Source organism: Pyrus communis, chromosome 3, assembly GCF_041283825.1.
Source record: "Pyrus communis isolate YQ-2024b chromosome 3, ASM4128382v1, whole genome shotgun sequence".
NCBI lineage: Eukaryota > Viridiplantae > Streptophyta > Magnoliopsida > Rosales > Rosaceae > Pyrus > Pyrus communis.
Window position 1 is genome coordinate 26351888 of NC_142567.1, and position 22026 is coordinate 26373913.

At 38.1% G+C, this 22026-nt stretch overlaps 3 protein-coding genes across 3 annotated transcripts; all 3 read left to right on the top strand.

The window, feature by feature from the left end:
• Positions 1–5518: 5518 nt before the first annotated feature.
• LOC137715821 (mitogen-activated protein kinase kinase kinase 18) lies at positions 5519–6981 on the top strand. Its single transcript, XM_068455167.2, has one exon. It carries the CDS (start codon positions 5554–5556, stop codon positions 6979–6981), a length of 1428 nt encoding a protein of 475 aa, XP_068311268.2. The 5' UTR covers positions 5519–5553.
• Positions 6982–8948: 1967 nt separating this feature from the next.
• LOC137716009 (clathrin heavy chain 2-like) lies at positions 8949–19099 on the top strand. Its single transcript, XM_068455399.2, has 30 exons — positions 8949–9154; positions 9411–9615; positions 9907–9995; positions 10135–10213; positions 10344–10471; positions 10970–11068; positions 11169–11277; positions 11478–11557; positions 11650–11877; positions 11963–12028; positions 12302–12418; positions 12609–12806; positions 12969–13085; positions 13273–13332; positions 13465–13551; positions 13683–13766; positions 13927–14061; positions 14144–14206; positions 14280–14384; positions 14487–14599; positions 14713–14965; positions 15103–15239; positions 15321–15599; positions 15689–16691; positions 16914–17399; positions 17515–17685; positions 17766–17951; positions 18166–18288; positions 18372–18482; positions 18594–19099. Exons 1-30 carry the CDS (start codon positions 9110–9112, stop codon positions 18735–18737), a joined length of 5100 nt encoding a protein of 1699 aa, XP_068311500.2. The 5' UTR covers positions 8949–9109; the 3' UTR covers positions 18738–19099.
• A 486-nt stretch (positions 19100–19585) lies between these two features.
• LOC137715609 (ran-binding protein 1 homolog b) lies at positions 19586–21926 on the top strand. Its single transcript, XM_068454951.2, has 4 exons — positions 19586–19884; positions 20042–20193; positions 20312–20437; positions 21442–21926. The coding sequence occupies exons 1-4, from the start codon at positions 19730–19732 to the stop codon at positions 21678–21680; spliced, it is 672 nt and encodes a 223-aa protein (XP_068311052.2). The 5' UTR covers positions 19586–19729; the 3' UTR covers positions 21681–21926.
• The last annotated feature ends 100 nt before the right edge of the window (positions 21927–22026 follow it).

Genomic DNA, 22026 nt, shown 5'->3' on the forward strand with positions numbered 1-22026 from the left:
TCCGGAGCCCAAGGATCATGAAATTCAAGCCTTCGGTTTGTTTGAAAAAGAGATCGAAGCCTTTGATTTGTATGAGGTGGGCCAGCATAATGAGTTAATGAGGATCGTCGGCTTCAATTTAAGTAATCTGAATTGTCAAATCTTTGGACTCCAGACACTAAGACTCGAAGTGGATCTCTGTGATAACAACAGCACATGAGTCCGACCAAATGGCTTTGAGTCCACCCACATCGCATGTTCTCAATCATTTATGGTGTACCCTCTCCTAGAAAAATCCCAGGTTGGCTGCCTTTGGACTTTTCAGTACTACTGTCACTGGTACTAATCACCATGTTATGTTGTTGTATCAAACATCATGTCTAATTTATCAATCAAATTCAACCAACAACGCCTAATTACATGAGTTGTATATGGCTCTTGTACAGCCAGATCTTGTCATGTACTTACTTCAGATCTAGAAAGGAAACTAATGCATGAACTCTAAGCACTCGCCACTCACATAATCTCACCTAATTAAGGCTTAATTATATTTCGATGATATCTGAACTATAATCCGTCTCTTATTTTTTCATCTGAAAGTCTGAAACTGACTTACTCTGGTTTCTTGATCTACGTGGGAATCATTCATTGGTTCATCTATGTTGTGGTAATGAAGAAAATACACTTTGTATATGTGTCACATCATCAATTGTAATGAAAATGTTTTATAGTTAACAAAATGTCTCGCCTTACGAACCACACAAACTGAGTTCATTTGAATTTTGAATAATAAAATGAGACACAAGATATAATTAAGGGGGCATAAGTACAATTAACCCTATAATATTTAGTTCATGTCTTTAAAACGTTTATTTGGATCTTTGAGGAATGTTATGACATAACTCTAGCAACACTCGGTATCTATTTAATTGTGGAGGGTGTCAAGTTCAGTCCACACAAATGTAAAGACGACATTATCAAATGACCAAAGAAGAGGAAGAGTTGAGGATTGCCTGTCAGCCGCAAAAGATGGAATCGTTTTTGGGTTCATGCATGTTGGATTGTCGGCCCTCCGGTCAACGTTTGTTCGTTTGTCTTCATCTTCTACGACGTAGTTTAGAACCGTCGGAACAAACTTAAACTAAACCTAGTATATCAACTTATAAACCACTCAATCAACAATTTAAAAAACAAACCCACGTTTTTCTATTACAATTATATAATTAATCATAGGCTATAATTAATACGTAACACTTCCAGTTACACTATAATAGCTAGACTGTATAATCTTAAATAATAAAGTTTAAAATTCTAAATAATACCTATGAGGGTCTCGGCCGCTCGCCCGGGTACTTTCTTCTAGGCGGAACGAAAGGGTCACCTTTTATACTAAACCTATCCAACTCTGAATCATTCTCTTGAAGTCTATCATCTTCATCATAAATTAATGATCCGCTTGGAATTCATGATCCTCATAAGTGGGTACATAAAGAAAATGAATTTGTTTTGCGACCGAGGTTTTGATCTATGGACTAATACACAAGCATACATTTCATTTTTGTTTGAGTAATAGCGAGGGAAAACTAACACCTAGATACCGTTCTACCGGAGCAGGTTTCCTTCAATAAGATTCGTCGCAGACAAGAGATATATGAGCATTCAAAATTACTGACTTTTTTTTGTTCGAAAAATTGTAAAATCGAAATGTCGTGTAGTTATAAGAAAGAAAAAAAGTGTTTGAGTTGTAGAATACTTAAGTTTAACAAACTATGGTTCCAAAGGTAATTGGAGTTTTTAAGCTTTTCGACAATTAATTTTATTAAATACGTTCTATAATTCTACAATAACGGAACCACACTATTGAAGGATAACGAGGGTGTAGAAAATGCTTATTATCTTACAACTCCCCCTATTTTTTTCTTGTAAAACATTACTTAGGTGCACTTCTGAGGTGTATCTCCTCGTGTGCCATGTCATAATTAACGAATTTTTACCATACACACGCCACAATCAAAATTATTCCTTCTTTGCTAGGTATCAATGAAGATCATATGTTAAAAAAAACAATCAATCAAATCAAAAAGTGTTTGGTATTCAATGTACGATCTATCATGCTCATCTTAATTGTTGTCAAAACTGTTGTTTTTTTTCAACACATATGAATTACAAATGATCGCGAATTTGATTTTTTTTTTTTTCCAGAGAATGACCCTTAATTAATAACTAAGCAAATAAGGGGTTTAAAACATTTATATAAATGAAAACCATAGGTTAATATTTCAATTCAATGTACAAGGAGATGCATGTATGGTTTTGGTTGGACACTTTTGAGAAATTTTACACATAGGTATGTATAATTAAGCGAAAAGGACAATGGTATTGACTCATGCATGTTTATCTTTCCGTTTAAGGTATCTCCCAAATTGAAGTTTATCTACTTACCTTTACATTCTTACCCAATCTTTTGGTGTTTGCTTTGCCTTTTTAAAGCATCTATAGTGTTATAGGCATTTCGGTAGGCAAATCTATTTCGCAGACAAAAATTAACTCTAGTGGTATAGCCAATTGAGTTTGCAAATTTTGTCTACTCTCTCAAAATAGACAAATGTTATCTATAGTCCCATGAATAGTCAGATCGGGTTTCACATCTTTTTATTAGTACAATATTTCATGTAGACGAAGATGATAAAACTAGTGAAAATTTTAAGGAGATCAAATTTTTAGATAATCTTTTGTAAATCACATAAAGTGACGGTTGATGTTTTGGATTTTTTTTTAATCATCGAAAGAAGAAGTCTAACTATCAACTTCCACACCATGTAATCTACAAAAAAAATGATCTCTCTAGCATCACACCAAAATTCAATGTTAAAACCGTGAAATTGGATATTATAAATGAAAAATAATAAAATTTAATTTTACCTACTTAATTTGCTAATCCTGAGTGACAAACTTTTTTACGTGACAATTAAGTAGATATCATGCACATTAGCCTATGTAATCCAATTTAGGGACACCTCCTTCTCTTTGCTTAAAAGCTTCTACCAACCTTTACATTGAAGCAAACTTTGGTCTATTTTTCCACAAAAAAAAAAACTTTGATCTAGTACACGTGGCCGAAAACCCATAACCGAAACTTAAGAGGAGATTAAAGATATTAGCTTTTGACATGTCACGTGTGGCACAAAAAAGATGGCTCTCGAAACTTCTTGCTACTTCATCATTAAGTTAAATCTAAATTCCCAAAGAAAAGTTAACATCCAACTCCGTACGGAGACATCTTCGTTGTTCCATTACTCGGTTTTTGAAGCTTCACTATACCTGTCAATTGCTTTCTTCTTTATTCTTGCCCACCATTTTGGCCCTCATGCTCCCCTTACATATACAGCGGCGGAAAGAGAATCTTGCATACAGTCATATATATAGATCGTTGTTAATTAATAATATTTTTTATGCTGAAGATTAATGACGACGTGTCAGGTAAAACAAAACACATGTTGCAAAATTTGAATCGTGAATAAATCTCAAAACCGATAATGAAAGAAAAAGAGATGATCTAACTTACTTACATGAGAAGAATGTTGTTAATCAATTGAACTGCAAACTTTCAACCAATAAAACTCTTTGAAGAGAGAAAAGTAACCTTGTTATGATAGGTTGATCCTACTTATATATAAAGAAGCGAAATTGATTACTGCAATTTTAGTCTCGTTCGATACAAACTTTAATGTCAACAAGCCATTTTTCTTCAATTTTTAATAGATATAGTAGAGTCCCCGAACTGCCTTTGCCAACTAGTTAGGAAGAGAAAACATGTGAAAGTGCCAGAAGCCACAAAATGTGTTTGATATTTCATGTTATGGGTTCCCTTCCCCTCATCCGTTTCACAAGATACGATTTGATATGGATAGCTGGTTTTGATGCCAATTTGTCACTCACCTCAACCAATTTCACATTATTTTAATCCAAAATATTTTATTTTACATGGACTGCAACAACGACACGTCGTCGCCAGACTCCTCACTCACCTTCTTTTCTCACTTGCCAAAAAAAACAGCCACCCACAAGCATCTCCCTCCCTTGGCGCCATCCAAAGCTCTCCCGCCAACGTGGACCTACCCTTTCCCGCCACGTCACCACAAGACGGGCCCACCAACTAAAAGCTGTTGTGCCTCTACATGGAAAATGATCATTGCCGGATCATTTTTCTAAGAATCCTAGGGATTACGTGATCTCACCCGTTTATTATATATCGTGCGGTCGGTTTTCGTTAAGTACTATTTATATTTAATTTTAAAATAATTTTTGACCGCGCGATATACGATGAACGGATAAGATCTCGGGGTCTCTATGATCCCTATCTTTTTCCCCTCTAATATTCACAAAATAACGAATTATTTAATTAATCGTAATACAGAGTGTTACGTCCGCATCAGCATTCATGCAGACTCACCAAAAATAAAGTATTAGTAGTTAAATATTTAATATCCAATGGAGGAGCGACAGCAAGACCATGAGAATATAGTTTAAGTCAACGAATCAAAGGGTCCAGATCTTGTTGCCCACCCAACCACAATGCCTTCTACCACCCCATCATCCTGCACTCTATTTTTCTATTTTCTTTTTCCTTCACAAAAACAAAAGTAAGTTGGCGGCAAAGATTGGTAACTAGTAACCTTTGACAACCACATGCCGAAATTAAACACTGGTGTCATAGCACACGTCATCTTTTGGTCAAATGGATGTCTTAGGAATGATACACTTCCTTACGTTGTCAATCAATAATTTGCAACTACACAAGAACGTTAAAACGCATAACATCAATTTTTCTAAGAAGATCAATCAGTAATTTTAATCAAAATGAAATTTTTGACAAGGTTAAGCTCCAAGATTGCACATAATGTTCTGACAGATTATAAAATATATCATTTCATCTGCTTACGTTGCTCATGTTTACTAATGTTATGTACGATTTTAACCAAAATTAAATTTCTAACAAAAATTTCGCTTCAAGATTTGAACATGATAAAATATATCATTTCACATACTTATATTGCTTGTGTATGTGAACCTCACTTGCAACTTTTAAACGAGAGTCAAACATAATTACAATATTAACTATGATTGGTAACCGACAAAGCTTCATGATCAAATTTCACCAAATGAATTAGCTTCGAGACGTCCACATACGACCTATACAATTGGACCTTAAACACTTGGACAAGTGAAGAGGTGCCAAATCGACGGTCCAAGATCGAAACACAAGTTCGGTTACTTGGATAAGGATAGACCTCCCAAACCAAGTATCTTTCCCCCACCCCACCATCCATTCCCTACGTAAACACAAACCAAGGGGCAGAGATGCCTCACTGACGTCATCACACACGCGCCCTTTCCCCTGTTTATCCTTTTGCAATTTCCATGTCACCCTCACAAAAAAAATTCTCCTTATATCTTTTCCGATAAATTAAAAAATAAAAAATAAAAACGTATATACGAACTTTCGGTTGGATCTCCCGCACATATAAATACCCGGTTGGACCCAAATCGAAAACACGCAAAAAAAATTCCGACATGGGAAAAATGAACTCAAACACTCAACATTCTCACGACACGGTTTCTTGGGTACGAGGAAAATGCATAGGAAGAGGGTCGTTCGGCACCGTCAGCATCGGGGTCAGCAAATCGGACGGTCATGTCTTCGCCGTCAAGTCGGTCGATCAAGCCGCGTGTCTTCCCGGCCAGCTGGAGGCGCTGGAGAACGAAATTCGAATTCTCCGGTCACTCTCCTCGCCGCACGTCGTGAGTTACCTCCGCGACGACGTTTCGTGCGAATCTGCGACGTCGTTTCGTAATCTCCACTTGGAGTTGTTGCCAGGTGGCACCGCGGTGGACGCCGACGTGGACGAAACGACGCTGCGGTCCCGCGTTTGGTGCGTCGTTTCGGCGCTGAAGCACGTTCACTCCAAGGGCATTGTCCACTGCGACGTCAAGGGGAGAAATGTCCTGGTGGGCCCCGCGATTAACCAAGCCAAGCTCGCCGATTTCGGGTCGGCGATTGTCTCGTCGGATGACATGTGGACGAGTAGGATCACGCCGCGAGGAAGTCCGCTTTGGATGGCGCCGGAGGTCATTAACGGGGAATATCAGGGGCCGGAGTCCGACATATGGTCGTTGGGCTGCACGATTATCGAGATGGTGACCGGAAGGCCCGCGTGGGAGGATCGCGGGATGGAGACGCTGGCTCGGATCGGGTTGTCGGGTGAATTGCCCCGTTTCCCGACCCAGTTGTCCGAAACGGGCCGCGATTTTCTCAGCAAGTGTCTGAGTAGGGACCCGAAGGAGCGGTGGAGCTGCGATCAGCTGCTGCAGCACCCATTTCTGGCTTCCGCGTCGCTTAATGCAGTCGCCGATTCGTCGCCACGGTCCGTGCTCGACTGGGTTAACTCCGAGTTCGGTGATCAAAACGACGACGTCTATGACGAGGACGAGCAGGAGTATGAGCTTTCTGCCAGGAACCGGATTAGTAAATTGGCGACGGAGGCAGGGGCGAATTGGGAATCGGACGGATGGACGGTGGTGAGGGAAAATTCAGGTGGCGCGAACTCTTGTGAGGAAGAAGGGACGAGTGAGGAATATTGTAATTGTGTAGGGGTAGAATTGGAATTAGATAACTTAAGTGGCGGTGGTTCAGTGGAGCGAGGTGTTAACTACAGTGGGTGGTGCACGGCTGGCGCCAGCGGTTCGAAAAGGGAATATTTGGCGGTGGAAAGGGTAGGAGTTGGAAAAAGGTCACGTCAAAGCTTGTGTAATTTGTGCGGAAGCAAATTATTATTATTATTTTTATATTTTATTCGGATATTCATGAATAAATTACGAATTCTATTTATTTGTTATATTGTTTATGTTTCATTATATTGGCATGGAGATATGCATGTGATGATTGAACAAAGTCTAATCGTTGTTAAACGAATCAAAAATTTGACGCATTTCATTAAATGAATCAGAAATATAAAGTATTGCATTAAATATATCATCCTTACTGGTAAATAAAAGATATCAATGTGCATTCGTAACTAATTCGTTGTTATGACCTAAAAAAATGTTATATTTCATCGTAATTTATTTCTTGTGGACTAGTGCGAGTGCAGTTTGTTTTGCTAAAATATCAAAATTATGGATGGAAGTAGGCCTGGCGAAGAAGAAACAAGTGGGGAAATGAGAAGATTATGCACTGCAATTTGCAAACAAACCACGTGGTTTCTTAAACAATTCGATAGGGACTATAACTGTTTGTTGACATATGAGATATTTGGTGGGTTATGGAGGTTGATCGTTTAATTGGTCATGAAAAAGTTTCTCATGAATGTTCCTTGACTCTCTACCAAACACTAAACTAATGCAACAAATTGAGTATAATTGCATTTGATAATTCACCAACAAACAAACACTACAATCTAATGGAAACGATCTTGACACTTTCTTTTGTCCTTAATTTAGCGTTGATATATGCCAGGGGAATCCACATTGGGGCAATGTGGGTCAATTGATTCCTAAACTAAAAAATTCTTCATGTAAGAGCTGGGTGTTGTCTTTTGAAAATCTGAGATGCCCTTGAAAACTGCCCTCCAAACGCTCGAGATGCAATGGATATAAAGCTTAGAGTTCGTTTCAAGTTTTGATCTCTATGGTGGACTAATATGACAATTATGTTTGTTTCTTTTGAAGATGAAATATATATATATATATATATATATATTTTTTTTTTTTTAAGAAGCGATTACGTTTGTGGGTTAAAGTGTTGAATGTTAAGGAGGAGAGGAGGATCAATTGGGATCAAACTTGTATTAAAATACATAGATATTATTACTTTTTGTCAATATAATAAAGTGTCATCTGCAAATAAAACATAATTGAAAGGCGATAGAAAAGTAGGAAAAGAACAACTAGCCCAATGAGGTAGTAGAAGGCCACCCCGAGCTTAAACTGATAAGGGTGCCCACATATCGGTTAAGTTATTTTACTAGCCAAGCCCATACAATAAACCAATCGGCATGTAAAATGCCCAACTCCCCATTGATATTTTTAATTTTTCAAAAAAAAAAAAAAAAAAAAAACAACCAAACAAACAAATTTGCAACATTTTAAACTACTCTTTGGGAAACGCTACTCTAATTCGAGCCAAAAAAGTGAATTGGTTACTCAGGTTAACTAGTCTAACTTACATTATTGTTTTTACTTTATGGCTACGTTTTATTTTTCAAAACTTCTCAATTTACTGATAAATAAGACATCATTTTCAATTTATTATGTCTCGAGTTTAAACTCTTTTTTCTCGCTTTGTTAGTAATTAAAACAGTAATATCCCTTACAACTTTTTATGGATTGACAAAATTACTTAAGGAACAGAAAAAAAAAAAAAAACCTTTTGTGGGGTTTCTTAGCTACGAAGTGTTTAAGATTTCTAAACTATTATGCATAAAACAAACATACAACAAGATAAAATTGTTACACAATGTGATAAGTACACATTATTCTACGGATTATGTATAGATTATATTCGGATCTCACTGTCTGGAGCTCATGAAATAGAAAATCTGTATCATTCAAATTGGATTCAACAGTTTTTATGAACTCATTATGCTAGCCATCTCACACAATCAAGGATCCGAATCTCTCTTTCTCTCTATTGAACGGTTCAAATTTCCTAGTTCTTAAAATCTAAACGCTGGTGTCGCGGGAGGATCCAAATTCATAAAAAACGCATGGTGACTTCTAAAATTAGAAATATTTCTGCTCTTTTATCAAAATGCTTCAACTTACGTGCAATCCTTGTACGTTGACAAGTGCATTCGACTAAAACCATCACGTTCAGAACGTACGACCCCACTCGGCAATCGATTCACAAATTTTGCGCGACAAAAAACGCAAACTATAGCTCCTCCTCTTCTGTATACATTCCCATACTACAAGATCCACACACACACACACTCTCTCTCTCTCTCTCTCTCTCTCTCTCCCCCCCCCCCCCCCCCCCCCCCCCCCTGCAAATCCACAAACAGAAGCTTCTGCTGTGCCACATTCTTCTCTGCTTATCGGGTCCTCCTATCGAAGCCCCGACCCAGGCACCATGGCCGCCGCTAACGCCCCCATGACCATGAAAGAGGCCCTCACGGTAATGCCACCTTCATCTCGATCCTAATTTCATCGAACCGTTTCTGGGGTTTCCTCATTTGATCCAATGCTTCATCGGATCGATCCAGATCCTTTAGAAAACTGCATTTTCACTCTGTTTCCCAGTGACCCATTTGCGAATTATGTATTATTTGTGCAATTTTCTGTATTTTTTTGTTGTTGGATTTTTGGCATTGTGTTTGAGTGATCGAGTGCGATAATGTGATTGTTGATTTGTATTTTGTGTGGTTTTTCAGTTGCCTAGTATTGGGATCAATCCCCAATTCATTACGTTTACGCATGTGACTATGGAATCGGATAAGTACATTTGTGTTAGGGAGACATCACCGCAGAATAGCGTCGTTATCATCGATATGAACATGCCCATGCAGCCGTTGCGTCGACCCATTACCGCCGACTCGGCTTTGATGAATCCCAATTCCAGAATTCTTGCTCTAAAAGGTAAAATTTGAATACTTGAAATCAATGTATCGATGCAATTCCAATGTGTAGTAATGCAATTTCAGCTTGAGTTACCACTGTGAAAGTATATCGCAACCGTGTCATTGCTATTCACGTGCACCATTTGTTGATTGTCAGAAATGATTGGTTGCTCAATATCTGAAGGATTATGTGAAATTTATTTCTGTGGAATTCAAACTGACACTGTTTGTGTTGAGTTGTTTAATTTATTTTCTTAATTATTTGTTGTGGTGATTGCCTCATTGATCGACGGCTGAATTTAATGTGTAGCTCAAGTCCAAGGAACTACTCAGGACCATTTACAAATATTTAACATCGAAATGAAAGCAAAGATGAAATCACATCAAATGCCTGAGCAGGTGATGATCTTGCCCTTTTTTGGCATTCACAACGTTGAATGTGATCTTGTGAACGTTTAAAATCTTTTATTATGGATTTGATTTGGTAACTGGTTTTAATCCTAATGTTTCTGTTTGCTCATTGTTTTGTTCTTTGTAGGTTGTCTTTTGGAAGTGGATCACTCCAAAGATGCTAGGTCTGGTCACTCAAACCTCAGTATATCATTGGTTAATTGAAGGTAAGTCGTCTTTATATATCCTTGAATCTGGTTTCTTTTATTTTGTTTTCTTCTCATCATCTCATCTCTCCACATGAGCTTTTTTATTCTTATATTTTTTGCACATGTTTTATATATATATTACTTTTAGGTGATTCCGAGCCTACAAAGGTCTTTGAGCGGACAGCTAATTTGGCAAACAATCAAATAATCAACTACCGTTGTGATCCTTCGGAAAAGTGGTTGGTCTTAATTGGAATTGCTCCTGGTTCAGCAGAGGTGAGTGATTATCTTGTTTCCCTTTTTTGCCTTTGTATTGCTTTTGTCTTTCTGTAATCCTGTCGACGAATTCTCAAAATTTGGTGTGTGAACTGGTGCCTCTATAATTGTACATTACTGTATGAAAATAATTTTTTCATTAGATGGTTAATATGTTTGGACATGATCCATTATTGCTATTTTCTTTTTAATTTTTACTTTGTTGTGAAGTTGCTAAAAAGATTTAGAAGAGTGGTCAAAATGTTGAGCTCTTTTCAATTCATGGGAGCCGGGATTAGAGAAGATGTTCTAGTTGCACTCATTATACTTCAGCATTTTATCCTTTTTGTTTTTACTAATACTTGGGGTATGTGATTATTTTATGGAAACGAAGATTTTTGTCATTTTATTGATTTACTTTTATTTCATTATAATTTAACGACTGGAACTAATTATGGTTTACCAGATTTAATGACATCTTTAACAGTTAACATATTTCGTCTGCCAAAATGATTGCAGAGGCCACAACTTGTCAAAGGAAATATGCAACTTTTTTCTGTGGAACAGAATCGTAGTCAGGCTCTTGAAGCACATGCTGCATCGTTTGCCACATTTAAAGTGCGGTGCCATATTTCTTTCTCAGTTTCTCTTGGCTTAAAGATATGCAGTTTACTACTGTGCTATATTTAATCCTTACTAACTTTTCTGTTACATGCAGGTTCCAGGGAATGAGCATCCTTCAATTCTTATTTGTTTTGCCTCAAAGTCCTCCAATGCTGGACAGGTTACATCAAAGATGCATGTAATTGAGCTTGGTGCCCAGCCAGGTACACTGCTTCTTCACTGGATTCCTTTTAAAATATATGAGAATATATTAAAGCACATCACACAGATCTAACATTTATTGTTGGCTAGCTTTTCAATATATTCTCTGTCATGATCCTTTTGTAGTCTTATGCATCTGTGACATGCTTTACTCTGATTTAGGATTCATTTCTGGAACTAATTTACTGTGAATTGTCATCAGGAAAACCATCATATACTAAGAAGCAAGCAGATTTATTCTTTCCTCCAGATTTTGCTGACGACTTTCCAGTATCAATGCAGGTCTTACTTTTGGCTGTTATTACTTTGATTTATCCCATATATTTTACCTATCAATCAAACTACATTCTTTTTTTTTCTCTTCTTGATTTCAGATATCGGAAAAGTATGGGTTGATATATGTTATCACAAAGCTTGGACTTTTATTTGTATATGACCTAGAGACAGCAACTGCAGTTTATAGAAATCGAATCAGTCCAGATCCTATATTTTTGACAGCTGAAGCTTCAACTGTTGGGGGGTTTTATGCAATCAATAGGCGAGGCCAGGTCTTACTTGCCACTATAAATGAACAAACAATTGTACCATTTGTTAGTGGTCAGGTATGCTTTTGAATCGTTTTGTGCTTGTGACTACTGGAGAAAAGTAAGTGTTGGGTCTTTAATTTATTGTTTGGGGATTTTGCAGTTAAACAATTTGGGGCTTGCAGTGAGTCTTGCGAAAAGAGGAAACCTTCCTGGTGCTGAGGACCTGGTAATGATTGCAGTTGGTTTTTGTCATAACTTTCTGAAATTGGCACGTTTATCTTAGTTGTTGTCAATACTTCTTGCGGTGTTGAAGAAGGAAATCAGTATATAATGATAGTGTGGGTGTTTTTTTTTTTTTATGGTGCGTGTCTTTCCCTCTTATGCTGGTATGTAGTGATATGTAGAAACTGGATCATCCTTATATTCACACTGGCACAATTGTTTTCTGTTTGTACTTTGGTGACGTCTTGAAACTACAATATATGGTTGTCGTGCTCAGGTTGTCCAGCGGTTCCAAGAATTGTTTTCTCAAACAAAGTATAAGGAGGCTGCAGAGCTTGCCGCAGAATCTCCAATGGGAATACTCCGTACTCCTGATACTGTTGCTAAATTTCAGGTATAGCATTCTGATATTTTATTCATGTGTCAGTTTATAAACTTTATATACATATATATTCTTCATAGTTTTGTGCTTCTCAGTGTCACCTTTAGATGATCTTGTATACATTGTGCTTCCTTTACAAGACTATATAGTATGTAATCTTTGTATCAGGATCTAACTTACACACGTTAATTATTCTTTGCAGAGTGTTCCTGTGCAAGCGGGGCAAACCCCACCTCTATTGCAGTATTTTGGAACTCTTTTAACTAAAGGAAAACTCAATGCTTATGAATCATTAGAACTGTCACGTTTAGTTGTAAATCAGAACAAAAAGAATCTTTTGGAGAATTGGCTAGCAGAGGACAAGCTAGAATGTAGTGAAGAGCTTGGAGATCTTGTGAAGGTCTGAAACAAATCTTAGCTAACCTAAAAAGAGAAAGGAGAGAATCATGTTAGACAGCTCTTCAACTTTTACTCAACAATGGCGTTGTTGAGTTTGCTGCCGTTTGATTTTCTTCCGAGTTATACTGTCATACTAATATTATGAAACATATATACAATGCAGACAGTGGATAATGACCTTGCTTTGAAAATATACATCAAAGCTCGAGCAACGCCCAAAGTTGTTGCAGCATTTGCTGAGAGAAGGGAATTTGACAAGATTTTGATATACTCAAAGCAGGTTACACAACTTTACTTTTCTTTGAACTATCTTAATGACATACAATTGTTCAAATTCTCTCATTTTGAACAGCAATATTATGTTTGCTGAAAACTGTTATTGTGTCAGTTTTGGTATTATGATTATAAATAACATGGGCCGTGGCTCTTACTGGATTTTTATCTTATTATGATTTTTAAATTGTCAGGTTGGATATACACCTGATTATTTGTTCCTTCTCCAAACAATTTTGCGGGCAGATCCCCAGGTACATGCATTTATCTTGAAAGTTTGAGGCACTTTTCTCTTTACAACGGTTTTGTAACTATATACTTTGCTCTTCTTACAAGTTGAGCTAAATTGTCTGACATTGAAACAACTTCAACCATCTCGATGGCAGGGGGCTGTTAATTTTGCTCTAATGATGTCTCAAATGGAGGGAGGTTGCCCCATTGACTACAATACCATCACCGATCTGTTCCTTCAGGTTTGAATTGAATACATGCTTTTATGTTGTGTCAACAATTTTTTGGTTGGAATATGTTCTTCATTTTGTTGTTTTTCTGAAGAGTATGAGTTTTGGGACTTCTTATCTGTGTATTTTCTCTTATTTTTCAGAGGAACTTGATCCGTGAAGCAACAGCCTTTTTGTTGGATGTGCTGAAGCCGAATCTACCTGAGCATGGATTCCTTCAGACAAAGGTTCATAATCCCTTTCTCTAAACTTTGGTTTCTTTTCCCCTACCTTGTCTTCTTCTTTTTTCATTTTTTTTTTTTCTCTCTCTCTCTCTTAAAAACAAAACTAAAAGTACAACTAGAGTTGGTATCTTCACATATCTACTCCATATTATGTTTCGTTTAGGTTTTGGAAATCAATCTTGTGACTTTTCCAAATGTTGCGGATGCTATATTGGCCAATGGTATGTTCAGCCATTATGATCGCCCACGCATTGGTCAACTTTGTGAAAAAGCTGGTTTGTATTTGCGTGCCCTACAGGTATAGTACTTCTTGGATTCTGATAAATATTCATTTAAAAATGATAATTTGTTTCCTGACTAATAGTATGTCTAATGTGCAGCACTACACTGAGTTGCCTGATATCAAACGTGTCATTGTGAACACACATGCAATTGACCCTCAGGTTGGCACTTAGATGTCCTTATAACTTGATCATATGTGGAATAGTATATATCTAACTACAATGTGTATTTTAGGCTCTTGTTGAGTTCTTTGGAACTCTTTCTGTAGAATGGGCTCTTGAGTGCATGAAAGATCTTCTGCTGGTCAATCTTAGGGGCAATCTTCAGATTATTGTACAGGTAAAGTGCTTTTACATATATATATATATATATATAAATTTTACCAGTTATTGCTCTTTCATCGTTTATAAAGTTGGGGCTTACCTGATCATTATTGTACAGACTGCCAAAGAGTATTGCGAGCAATTAGGTGTAGATAAGTGTATAAAATTGTTTGAGCAGTTCAAGTCCTATGAGGGGCTGTACTTCTTCCTAGGCGCATATTTGAGCTCCAGGTATCAGTTTCTTTAAGTGGAAGAGAAGTTTATAGATGACATTCATTTGCTCCGCAAGTTTTGTGGGATTCTTTTTCCTTTGTCCCTTTCATTTATTCATCATTTCTGAACAGCGAGGATCCTGATATTCATTTCAAGTACATTGAAGCAGCTGCAAAAACTGGACAGATTAAGGAGGTGGAGCGTGTGACACGGGAATCAAATTTTTATGACCCTGAAAAGGCTAAGAACTTTTTAATGGAAGCAAAGCTTCCAGATGCACGTCCTCTAATTAATGTCTGTGATCGTTTTGGCTTTGTTCCAGATCTCACCCATTATCTGTATATGAACAATATGCTTCGTTACATTGAAGGTTATGTCCAAAAGGTATTTGTACTTGGAGGCTTTATATCAACTTTTTTCTTTCTTTCCAATTGCGGGTTTCCTGTTAAATTTCTTATGCTTTGTCAATGTTATTATTCAAATTGAGCATCGACCGTTATAGATCTTATTTGGCTTGATAGGTCAATCCAGGAAATGCTCCTTTAGTTGTAGGGCAGCTACTGGATGATGAATGTCCTGAAGATTTCATTAAAGGTCTTATTCTATCAGTTCGTTCTCTTCTACCGGTTGAGCCCCTTGTCGAGGAATGTGAAAAGAGGTGTAGTGATCTCTTTATGACCCCGTTTTCCCTTCATCACTCACATTAGTTGCTTATTGTTTCTGTGATTACTATTTGCAGGAATCGTCTTCGCTTGCTCACTCAATTTTTGGAGCATCTTGTGAGTGAGGGAAGCCAAGATGTACATGTCCACAATGCTCTGGGTAAAATCATCATAGATAGTGGCAACAATCCTGAGCATTTTCTCACAACTAACCCATACTATGATTCTCGCGTTGTGGGTAAATATTGTGAGAAAAGGGATCCTACCCTTGCTGTTGTTGCATACCGTAGAGGGCAATGTGACGATGAGCTCATTAATGTTACAAATAAAAATTCTTTGTTCAAACTCCAGGCCAGGTTTGTGTGTTTCTGTTTGGCAGTTAGATGTATTGGATCATGATTGTATGTAGCTCTCTTATGCTATTTACTTGATTTATGTATGTCAGATATGTCGTGGAAAGAATGGATGATGACCTCTGGGCTAAGGTCCTTGATCCTGAAAATGAATATAAAAGGCAACTAATTGATCAAGTTGTATCTACTGCCTTGCCTGAAAGCAAGAGTCCTGAGCAAGTTTCGGCAACTGTTAAAGCATTTATGACTGCAGACCTTCCACACGAGTTGATTGAACTTCTTGAAAAGATAGTGCTGCAAAATTCTGCTTTTAGTGGGAACTTCAATCTGCAGAATCTGTTGATTCTGACTGCCATCAAAGCTGATCCATCCAGAGTCATGGACTATATCAATAGATTAGACAACTTTGATGGACCCGCAGTTGGAGTAATGGCTGTAGAAGCTCAATTGTATGAAGAAGCATTTGCAATCTTCAAGAAGTTCAATTTGAATGTTGATGCTGTGAATGTCCTGTTGGATAACATTCAGAGCATTGACCGAGCTGTAGAGTTTGCATTCCGGGTTGAAGAAGATGCTGTTTGGAGCCAGGTGGCCAAGGCTCAATTGCGAGAGGGATTAGTGAGTGATGCCATCGAATCATTCATCCGTGCAGATGATGCCACCCACTTTTTGGATGTCATACGTGCTTCTGAGGATGCAGATGTATATCATGACTTGGTAAGGTACCTTCTGATGGTTAGGCAGAAGACCAAGGAGCCGAAGGTCGACAGTGAACTTATTTATGCATATGCTAAGATTGATCGGCTTGGTGATATTGAAGAATTCATTCTTATGCCAAATGTTGCCAATCTCCAAAATGTTGGGGATCGCTTGTTTGATGAGGCCCTATATGAAGCAGCCAAGATCATATTTGCATTCATTTCTAACTGGGGTAAACTAGCATGCACTCTTGTGAAGCTAAATCAGTTTCAAGGTGCCGTTGATGCAGCTCGGAAAGCTAACAGCTCAAAAACTTGGAAGTTTGTTTGCTTTGCATGCGTTGATGCTGAGGAATTCCGCTTAGCTCAGATTTGTGGACTTAACATCATCATTCAGGTAGCATTTACTATTTTCTATGTATGCTAATTTTGCATGTCTTCCAAAGTTTTATCTGCTTCTTTTGTTTATTAAGATGTTTCCCAAAATGGGAGGTGTATTCTTTGAATAAGTTTTTGTTAAGTTGTAAGCACTGCAGATTGTAAGCACCATTGGACACAATTAATTGGTTGGTCATTTATACTTTTGATTATTCCTTACTTCTGCATGTTTTATTTTTAGGTGGATGATTTGGAAGAGGTCTGTGAGTATTACCAGAACAGGGGATGCTTTAACGAGCTCATTAGTCTCATGGAGAGCGGGCTAGGGTTGGAGCGTGCACATATGGGCATCTTTACGGAATTAGGAGTTTTATATGCAAGATACCGTCCTGAGAAGCTTATGGAACACATTAAACTGTTCTCTACCCGTCTCAACATTCCCAAGCTTATACGAGCTTGCGATGAACAGCAGCACTGGAAAGAATTAACATACTTATATATCCAATATGATGAGTTTGATAATGCTGCAACTACCATAATGAACCACTCCCCAGAAGCATGGGACCACATGCAATTCAAGGATGTTATTGTCAAAGTTGCAAGTGTTGAACTCTACTATAGGGCTGTGCACTTCTACTTAGAAGAACATCCTGAAGTTATTAATGATGTTCTTAATGTGATTGCACTTCGTGTCGACCACACCAGAGTGGTGGATATAATGAGAAAGGTTTGCTTCTCTCTCATGATGTTATTTATACTGGTCTCTGCTGCCAAATTTCTCTTCTGGCAGGGTTTGGAAAGAGTTCTTTTGTGCTTACATTTTCAATCCCTTTGAGTTTCAGGCTGGTCACATCCGCCTCATAAAGCCATACATGATTGCAGTTCAGAGCAACAATGTAACTGCTGTAAATGAAGCTCTAAATGAAATATACATAGAGGAGGAAGACTATGACAGGCTTCGTGAATCAATAGATTTGCACGACAGCTTTGATCAGATCGGCCTTGCTCAAAAGGTGAGGTTGAAGTTTCTCATACATGGGAAGTCTTTGATCGAGGCTTGTACTTATTATTTGTTATTGATGCAAATGAGCAGCTTGAGAAACATGAGCTTCTGGAGATGAGACGTGTCGCTGCATACATTTACAAGAAAGCGGGTAGATGGAAGCAATCCATTGCATTGTCAAAGAAAGACAATCATTACAAAGATTGCATGGAGACATGCTCGCAGTCTGGTGATCATGAACTTTCGGAGGAACTGCTTATCTATTTCATTGAGCAGGTCTGTGTTCTTTCTATGCACTAGTTAAGGAGTGCTCATGTATACCAAATAAAGCAAGGATTTATCTGCTCAAACATACACACTTATTTCTTTCCCTCTTTCCACCTCATGAACTAAAGAAGGCAGTTCAGTCCATGCTTCTTTCCCTTTCTCTTTGTGAAGTATTGTTTTTTATGTGGTTTTGTAATCATATTCTTCTGTAATGTATATGCAGGGAAAGAAAGAGTGTTTTGCTGCATGCCTATTTGTTTGTTATGATATGATCCGGCCAGATGTTGCTCTCGAGCTTGCGTGGATGAACAATATAATTGATTTTGCCTTACCATACCTCCTGCAGGTAATGCTTTTATTGCTGTTGTTTTTTGTCCATCGGTTACCTTTAATTGTTCCTCATTTACCCAACCTTCTCTTTCTCTCTAGTTTATTCGAGAGTACACAGGAAAGGTTGATGAACTTATTAAAGACAAAATCGAAGCTCAAAACGAGGTGAAAGCCAAAGCGAAAGAGGAGAAGGAATTGGTTGCTCAGCAGGTATTTCTATTTTGCTTTATCCTTGTGTCATCGAGAGCCTTTCTTTTAAATTTTCTGTCTTCAAGAAATGTATAATTCGTTTGAAAGACGATTGTTTTTTTGGATCTGCAGAATATGTATGCTCAGTTGCTGCCTGCCTTGCCTGCACCACCGGGAATGGGAGGTTATGCTCCACCACCAATGCCGCCAATGGGAGGGATGGGGATGCCGCCAATGCCACCATTTGGAATGCCGCAAATGGGCCCCTCTTACTAAATTTTGACGCGGATTGAGGTTTTACGAGCGCTCTAACAACTCCTACTGGTTGAAACTAGTATGTCGGGAACTCTTCTGTCAGGCTGAAGGCAATTCGTTTTCGGTGAAGGGTTGAGCCAGTACAACATCTTTGTTTGCTGCGGGTTTATGGTGACGTTTATAGAAATTCTTTTTAATTTACAGTATCAAATTCTTTTTTGCTTGGCTGTTTGAGAGATGTAGGATGGAAACACTCTTACTACCTGTATAGGAAATTTTGTTGAACTTGTTCTTGTTAGTGTCAAGAAACTTTTCATTGGTCTATTTTTTGTACTAACATTTCCCACTTGGTGAGTAAGACGTTTCTTTCCATTGCTCTTCAAGATTGTCCTCCCGACCCCCGGGGCCCCTTAAATCTTAAGGGCACAAGCAAAAGTATTTAGTATATAGATATGTAGGGAAGGATTCGTGAGACTACTTTTTTTTAAAAATATTTTTTATACACCTTTTTGCGGGGCCTTTGTAATATATTTCAATGATCCGAAAAACCTATCTTTTAGGTCTTGCCTCAAAGATCATGGATATGTTTTTGGGTTCCAAAAGCACTCTAAGTATTTTTTTAGGATTCACTTGCATTTTTACTGATGATGGGTTCCAAAAACATTTTCACAAAAAACGTATTCAGTTATTCTAAAAACTCCCAAACGAGCCTTTAGTTCACATTAAACTTGAGAAGTTTGATGTTTCGACTCAGAGTTCGATCTCTAATTATAACTATCTCATTGTGTGACTAAAAAAGTTTTGGGTTTTGTGATTTGGGCCTTTTTGTTGATATTTTGAATCGCCGTCATTGAGCGTGTTACTGCTCACTCTCCTACTGGTATAAAAACCCCAATAACCCTCAACCCTCATCCCGTTCCCTTTCTCTCTCTACACGCTCCTATCTGATATCTCTCTCTTTCTCTCTCTACAATCTTCTACCACTCCTACTTCCTGCTTTCTGTCTCTACAAGATGTCGAGTGCCGCCGATCCCGAGCACAGAGAAGACGAGGAGGCCCCACTCGCCGGTGACGACGAGGACACCGGAGCTCAGGTCGCTCCGATCGTCCGGCTCGAGGAGGTCGCCGTCACCACCGGCGAAGAAGAGGAGGACGCCATCCTCGATCTGTAAGTATCTCTCCCCCGATTTATTTTTCGTCCGATTCTAGGGTTTTTCGCTTTTTTCACCGATCTGCAAGAACATAGCTAGGGTTTGATTGGTTCGATTAGCGTACTCAACACTGTTAAATCCTTGTTAATCTCTCTGCTGTGTTTGTGTAATTAGGAAGGCGAAGCTTTACCGATTCGATAAAGACGGTAACCAGTGGAAAGAGCGAGGTGCTGGCACTGTCAAGTTTCTCAAGCACAAAAAGACGGGCAAGGTCCGCCTTGTCATGCGCCAGTCCAAAACCCTAAAGATCTGCGCCAATCATCTCGGTTAGTCTCCCACAGTCCATGTGTTCCTTTATGAACGTACAATTTTTATTATTTGTTAAGATTTTGTGGGTTTAGGGTTTTGAATTTATTTTGCTTGTGCTCTATGGTATTGTTAAAGTTCTACCGACGATGACGGTCCAGGAGCACGCCGGCAATGAGAAGTCTTGTGTTTGGCACGCTACTGATTTTGCTGACGGGAAATTGAAGGAGGAGCTTTTCTGCATTAGATTCGCCTCAATTGAAAGTGAGTTTATTAGTTTGATCGACTTGGTTTTTTCGTAAATAATTTTATTGAGCTTGCTTGCTGATAGATGCTAGTTTACCCGATAGATTCTGTTACTTTTATGTATGTGTGTGTGTGTGTGTGTGTGTGTGTATATATATATATATGTTATGTATATGTATATATCTAGTTCTGTTCTATGCTTTCATATGCAATCTAAGTCTGTTTCTGTGCTAGTATATTTGACATTTTGAACCCATGAAGTACCCAAATTTAATAACTTTTCATACTATACCTTTGTTGGAGTTTAATAAGTATATTGTTTGAAGAGAGTTGTAATTGACATTACAATTTAATTTAAACTTGTTTGTGATGACCGGTGTGAATAAAATCAACCATATATGTGTGTGTCTTTGTGATATGTGTTATTTGATGATGTACGTTGTGTTGTTTATTTTATGCATAAGCTGTTCCTAGAGAGTGTGATTCCCTACAGTAAGTAACCGGTCTACAACCAACATTTTAACTTTGAAAAGATGTACTAGGTGGACATCTGTATATGTTACAACATGTCTTGTTCTTTTTATTGGAGGTTAAAAATTTATGCCAAACCCTTTGTAGTTTGTATGGGATTTTTTGTTTTGTTTTTCTCTTAGGTGAGTAATTTTCTGATTGGGTTAATCATGTTTGTGCTATGGTCACGTTGCTGAAGTCAACATGTTCGAAATCTGTTCTGCTTTTTCTGTTGAAAGTAAAGGGAATGGTAGCACTTGCTAAGATTAAAACCTATAGAGACATGGTGTACTAAGAATTTTTTACCCCTTTGCTTATAGAGCGTAAATTTTGACCTTTTCCAATCTTTACCTGCATGTTGGAACTTTTCTACGAGTTTATACCTTTTTATCTTCTTGGCATTAATGTTGCCTGCAAGTGCTAAATGTGTTTATAGCATATCTTGGTACAAGATCCCGAGCATCATCATGAAAGTTGCTTATTGATGTTTGGTTGTTTGTTGGCTGTATCAGATAACAAATTGTTCATGGAGAAGTTTCAAGAAGTTGCCGAATCCCAGAGTCCAGAAGAAGAAAGCAAAGAAGCTACTGAAGCTGCTGGGCTCCTCGATAAATTGAGTGTTGGGGAGAAGTCTGAGGCAGAGGCACCTGCTGCAACCAAGAGTGATAGAGTAAAAGAAGCAGAAGCACCTGCTGAGGAGAAAGCAGAAGAAAAGGCACCTGATGTCAAGGGGAAGAAGAAAGATGATTAAGAGTGAAGGTTGATGGTATTTTGCAATGGGTCTGGTTTGGTCCACTTGGTGTCGTTGTCGTTGTCAAAAGTCAGGTTAGAAAACTTAGACTTTCAGGACATGTTTGAAGGTTGAAGGGTTGTGTGTTATTCTCAGTACCGTTTTGTTGTAACAGAGTTTCCCCCATCCTATTTGATTACTTGGGAGTAAGTTACAGGTCCGTGAAAATTACTTGATATAAGCCGAGGATCGTTTGTTTGGATATAATTCCTTGATTTGGTTTTAGGGTCTTTTGAGTTTTATTTATGGGCAAATATGTGTGGGGCTCCATTGGATTCACATTGTGAGTCAGAAGCATTTCAGGCAG

Coding starts and splice junctions, on each gene's coding strand:
- LOC137715609 (XM_068454951.2), top strand. CDS start 19,730: ATGTCGAGTGCCGCCGATCCCGAGCACAGAGAAGACGAGGAGGCCCCA. Junction 19,885..20,041: donor GAGGACGCCATCCTCGATCT/GTAAGTATCTCT, acceptor TTGTGTAATTAG/GAAGGCGAAGCTTTACCGAT. Junction 20,438..21,441: donor TAGATTCGCCTCAATTGAAA/GTGAGTTTATTA, acceptor TGGCTGTATCAG/ATAACAAATTGTTCATGGAG.
- LOC137716009 (XM_068455399.2), top strand. CDS start 9,110: ATGGCCGCCGCTAACGCCCCCATGACCATGAAAGAGGCCCTCACG. Junction 12,419..12,608: donor ATACTGTTGCTAAATTTCAG/GTATAGCATTCT, acceptor TATTCTTTGCAG/AGTGTTCCTGTGCAAGCGGG. Junction 14,385..14,486: donor ATCTTCAGATTATTGTACAG/GTAAAGTGCTTT, acceptor ATTATTGTACAG/ACTGCCAAAGAGTATTGCGA.
- LOC137715821 (XM_068455167.2), top strand. CDS start 5,554: ATGGGAAAAATGAACTCAAACACTCAACATTCTCACGACACGGTTTCT.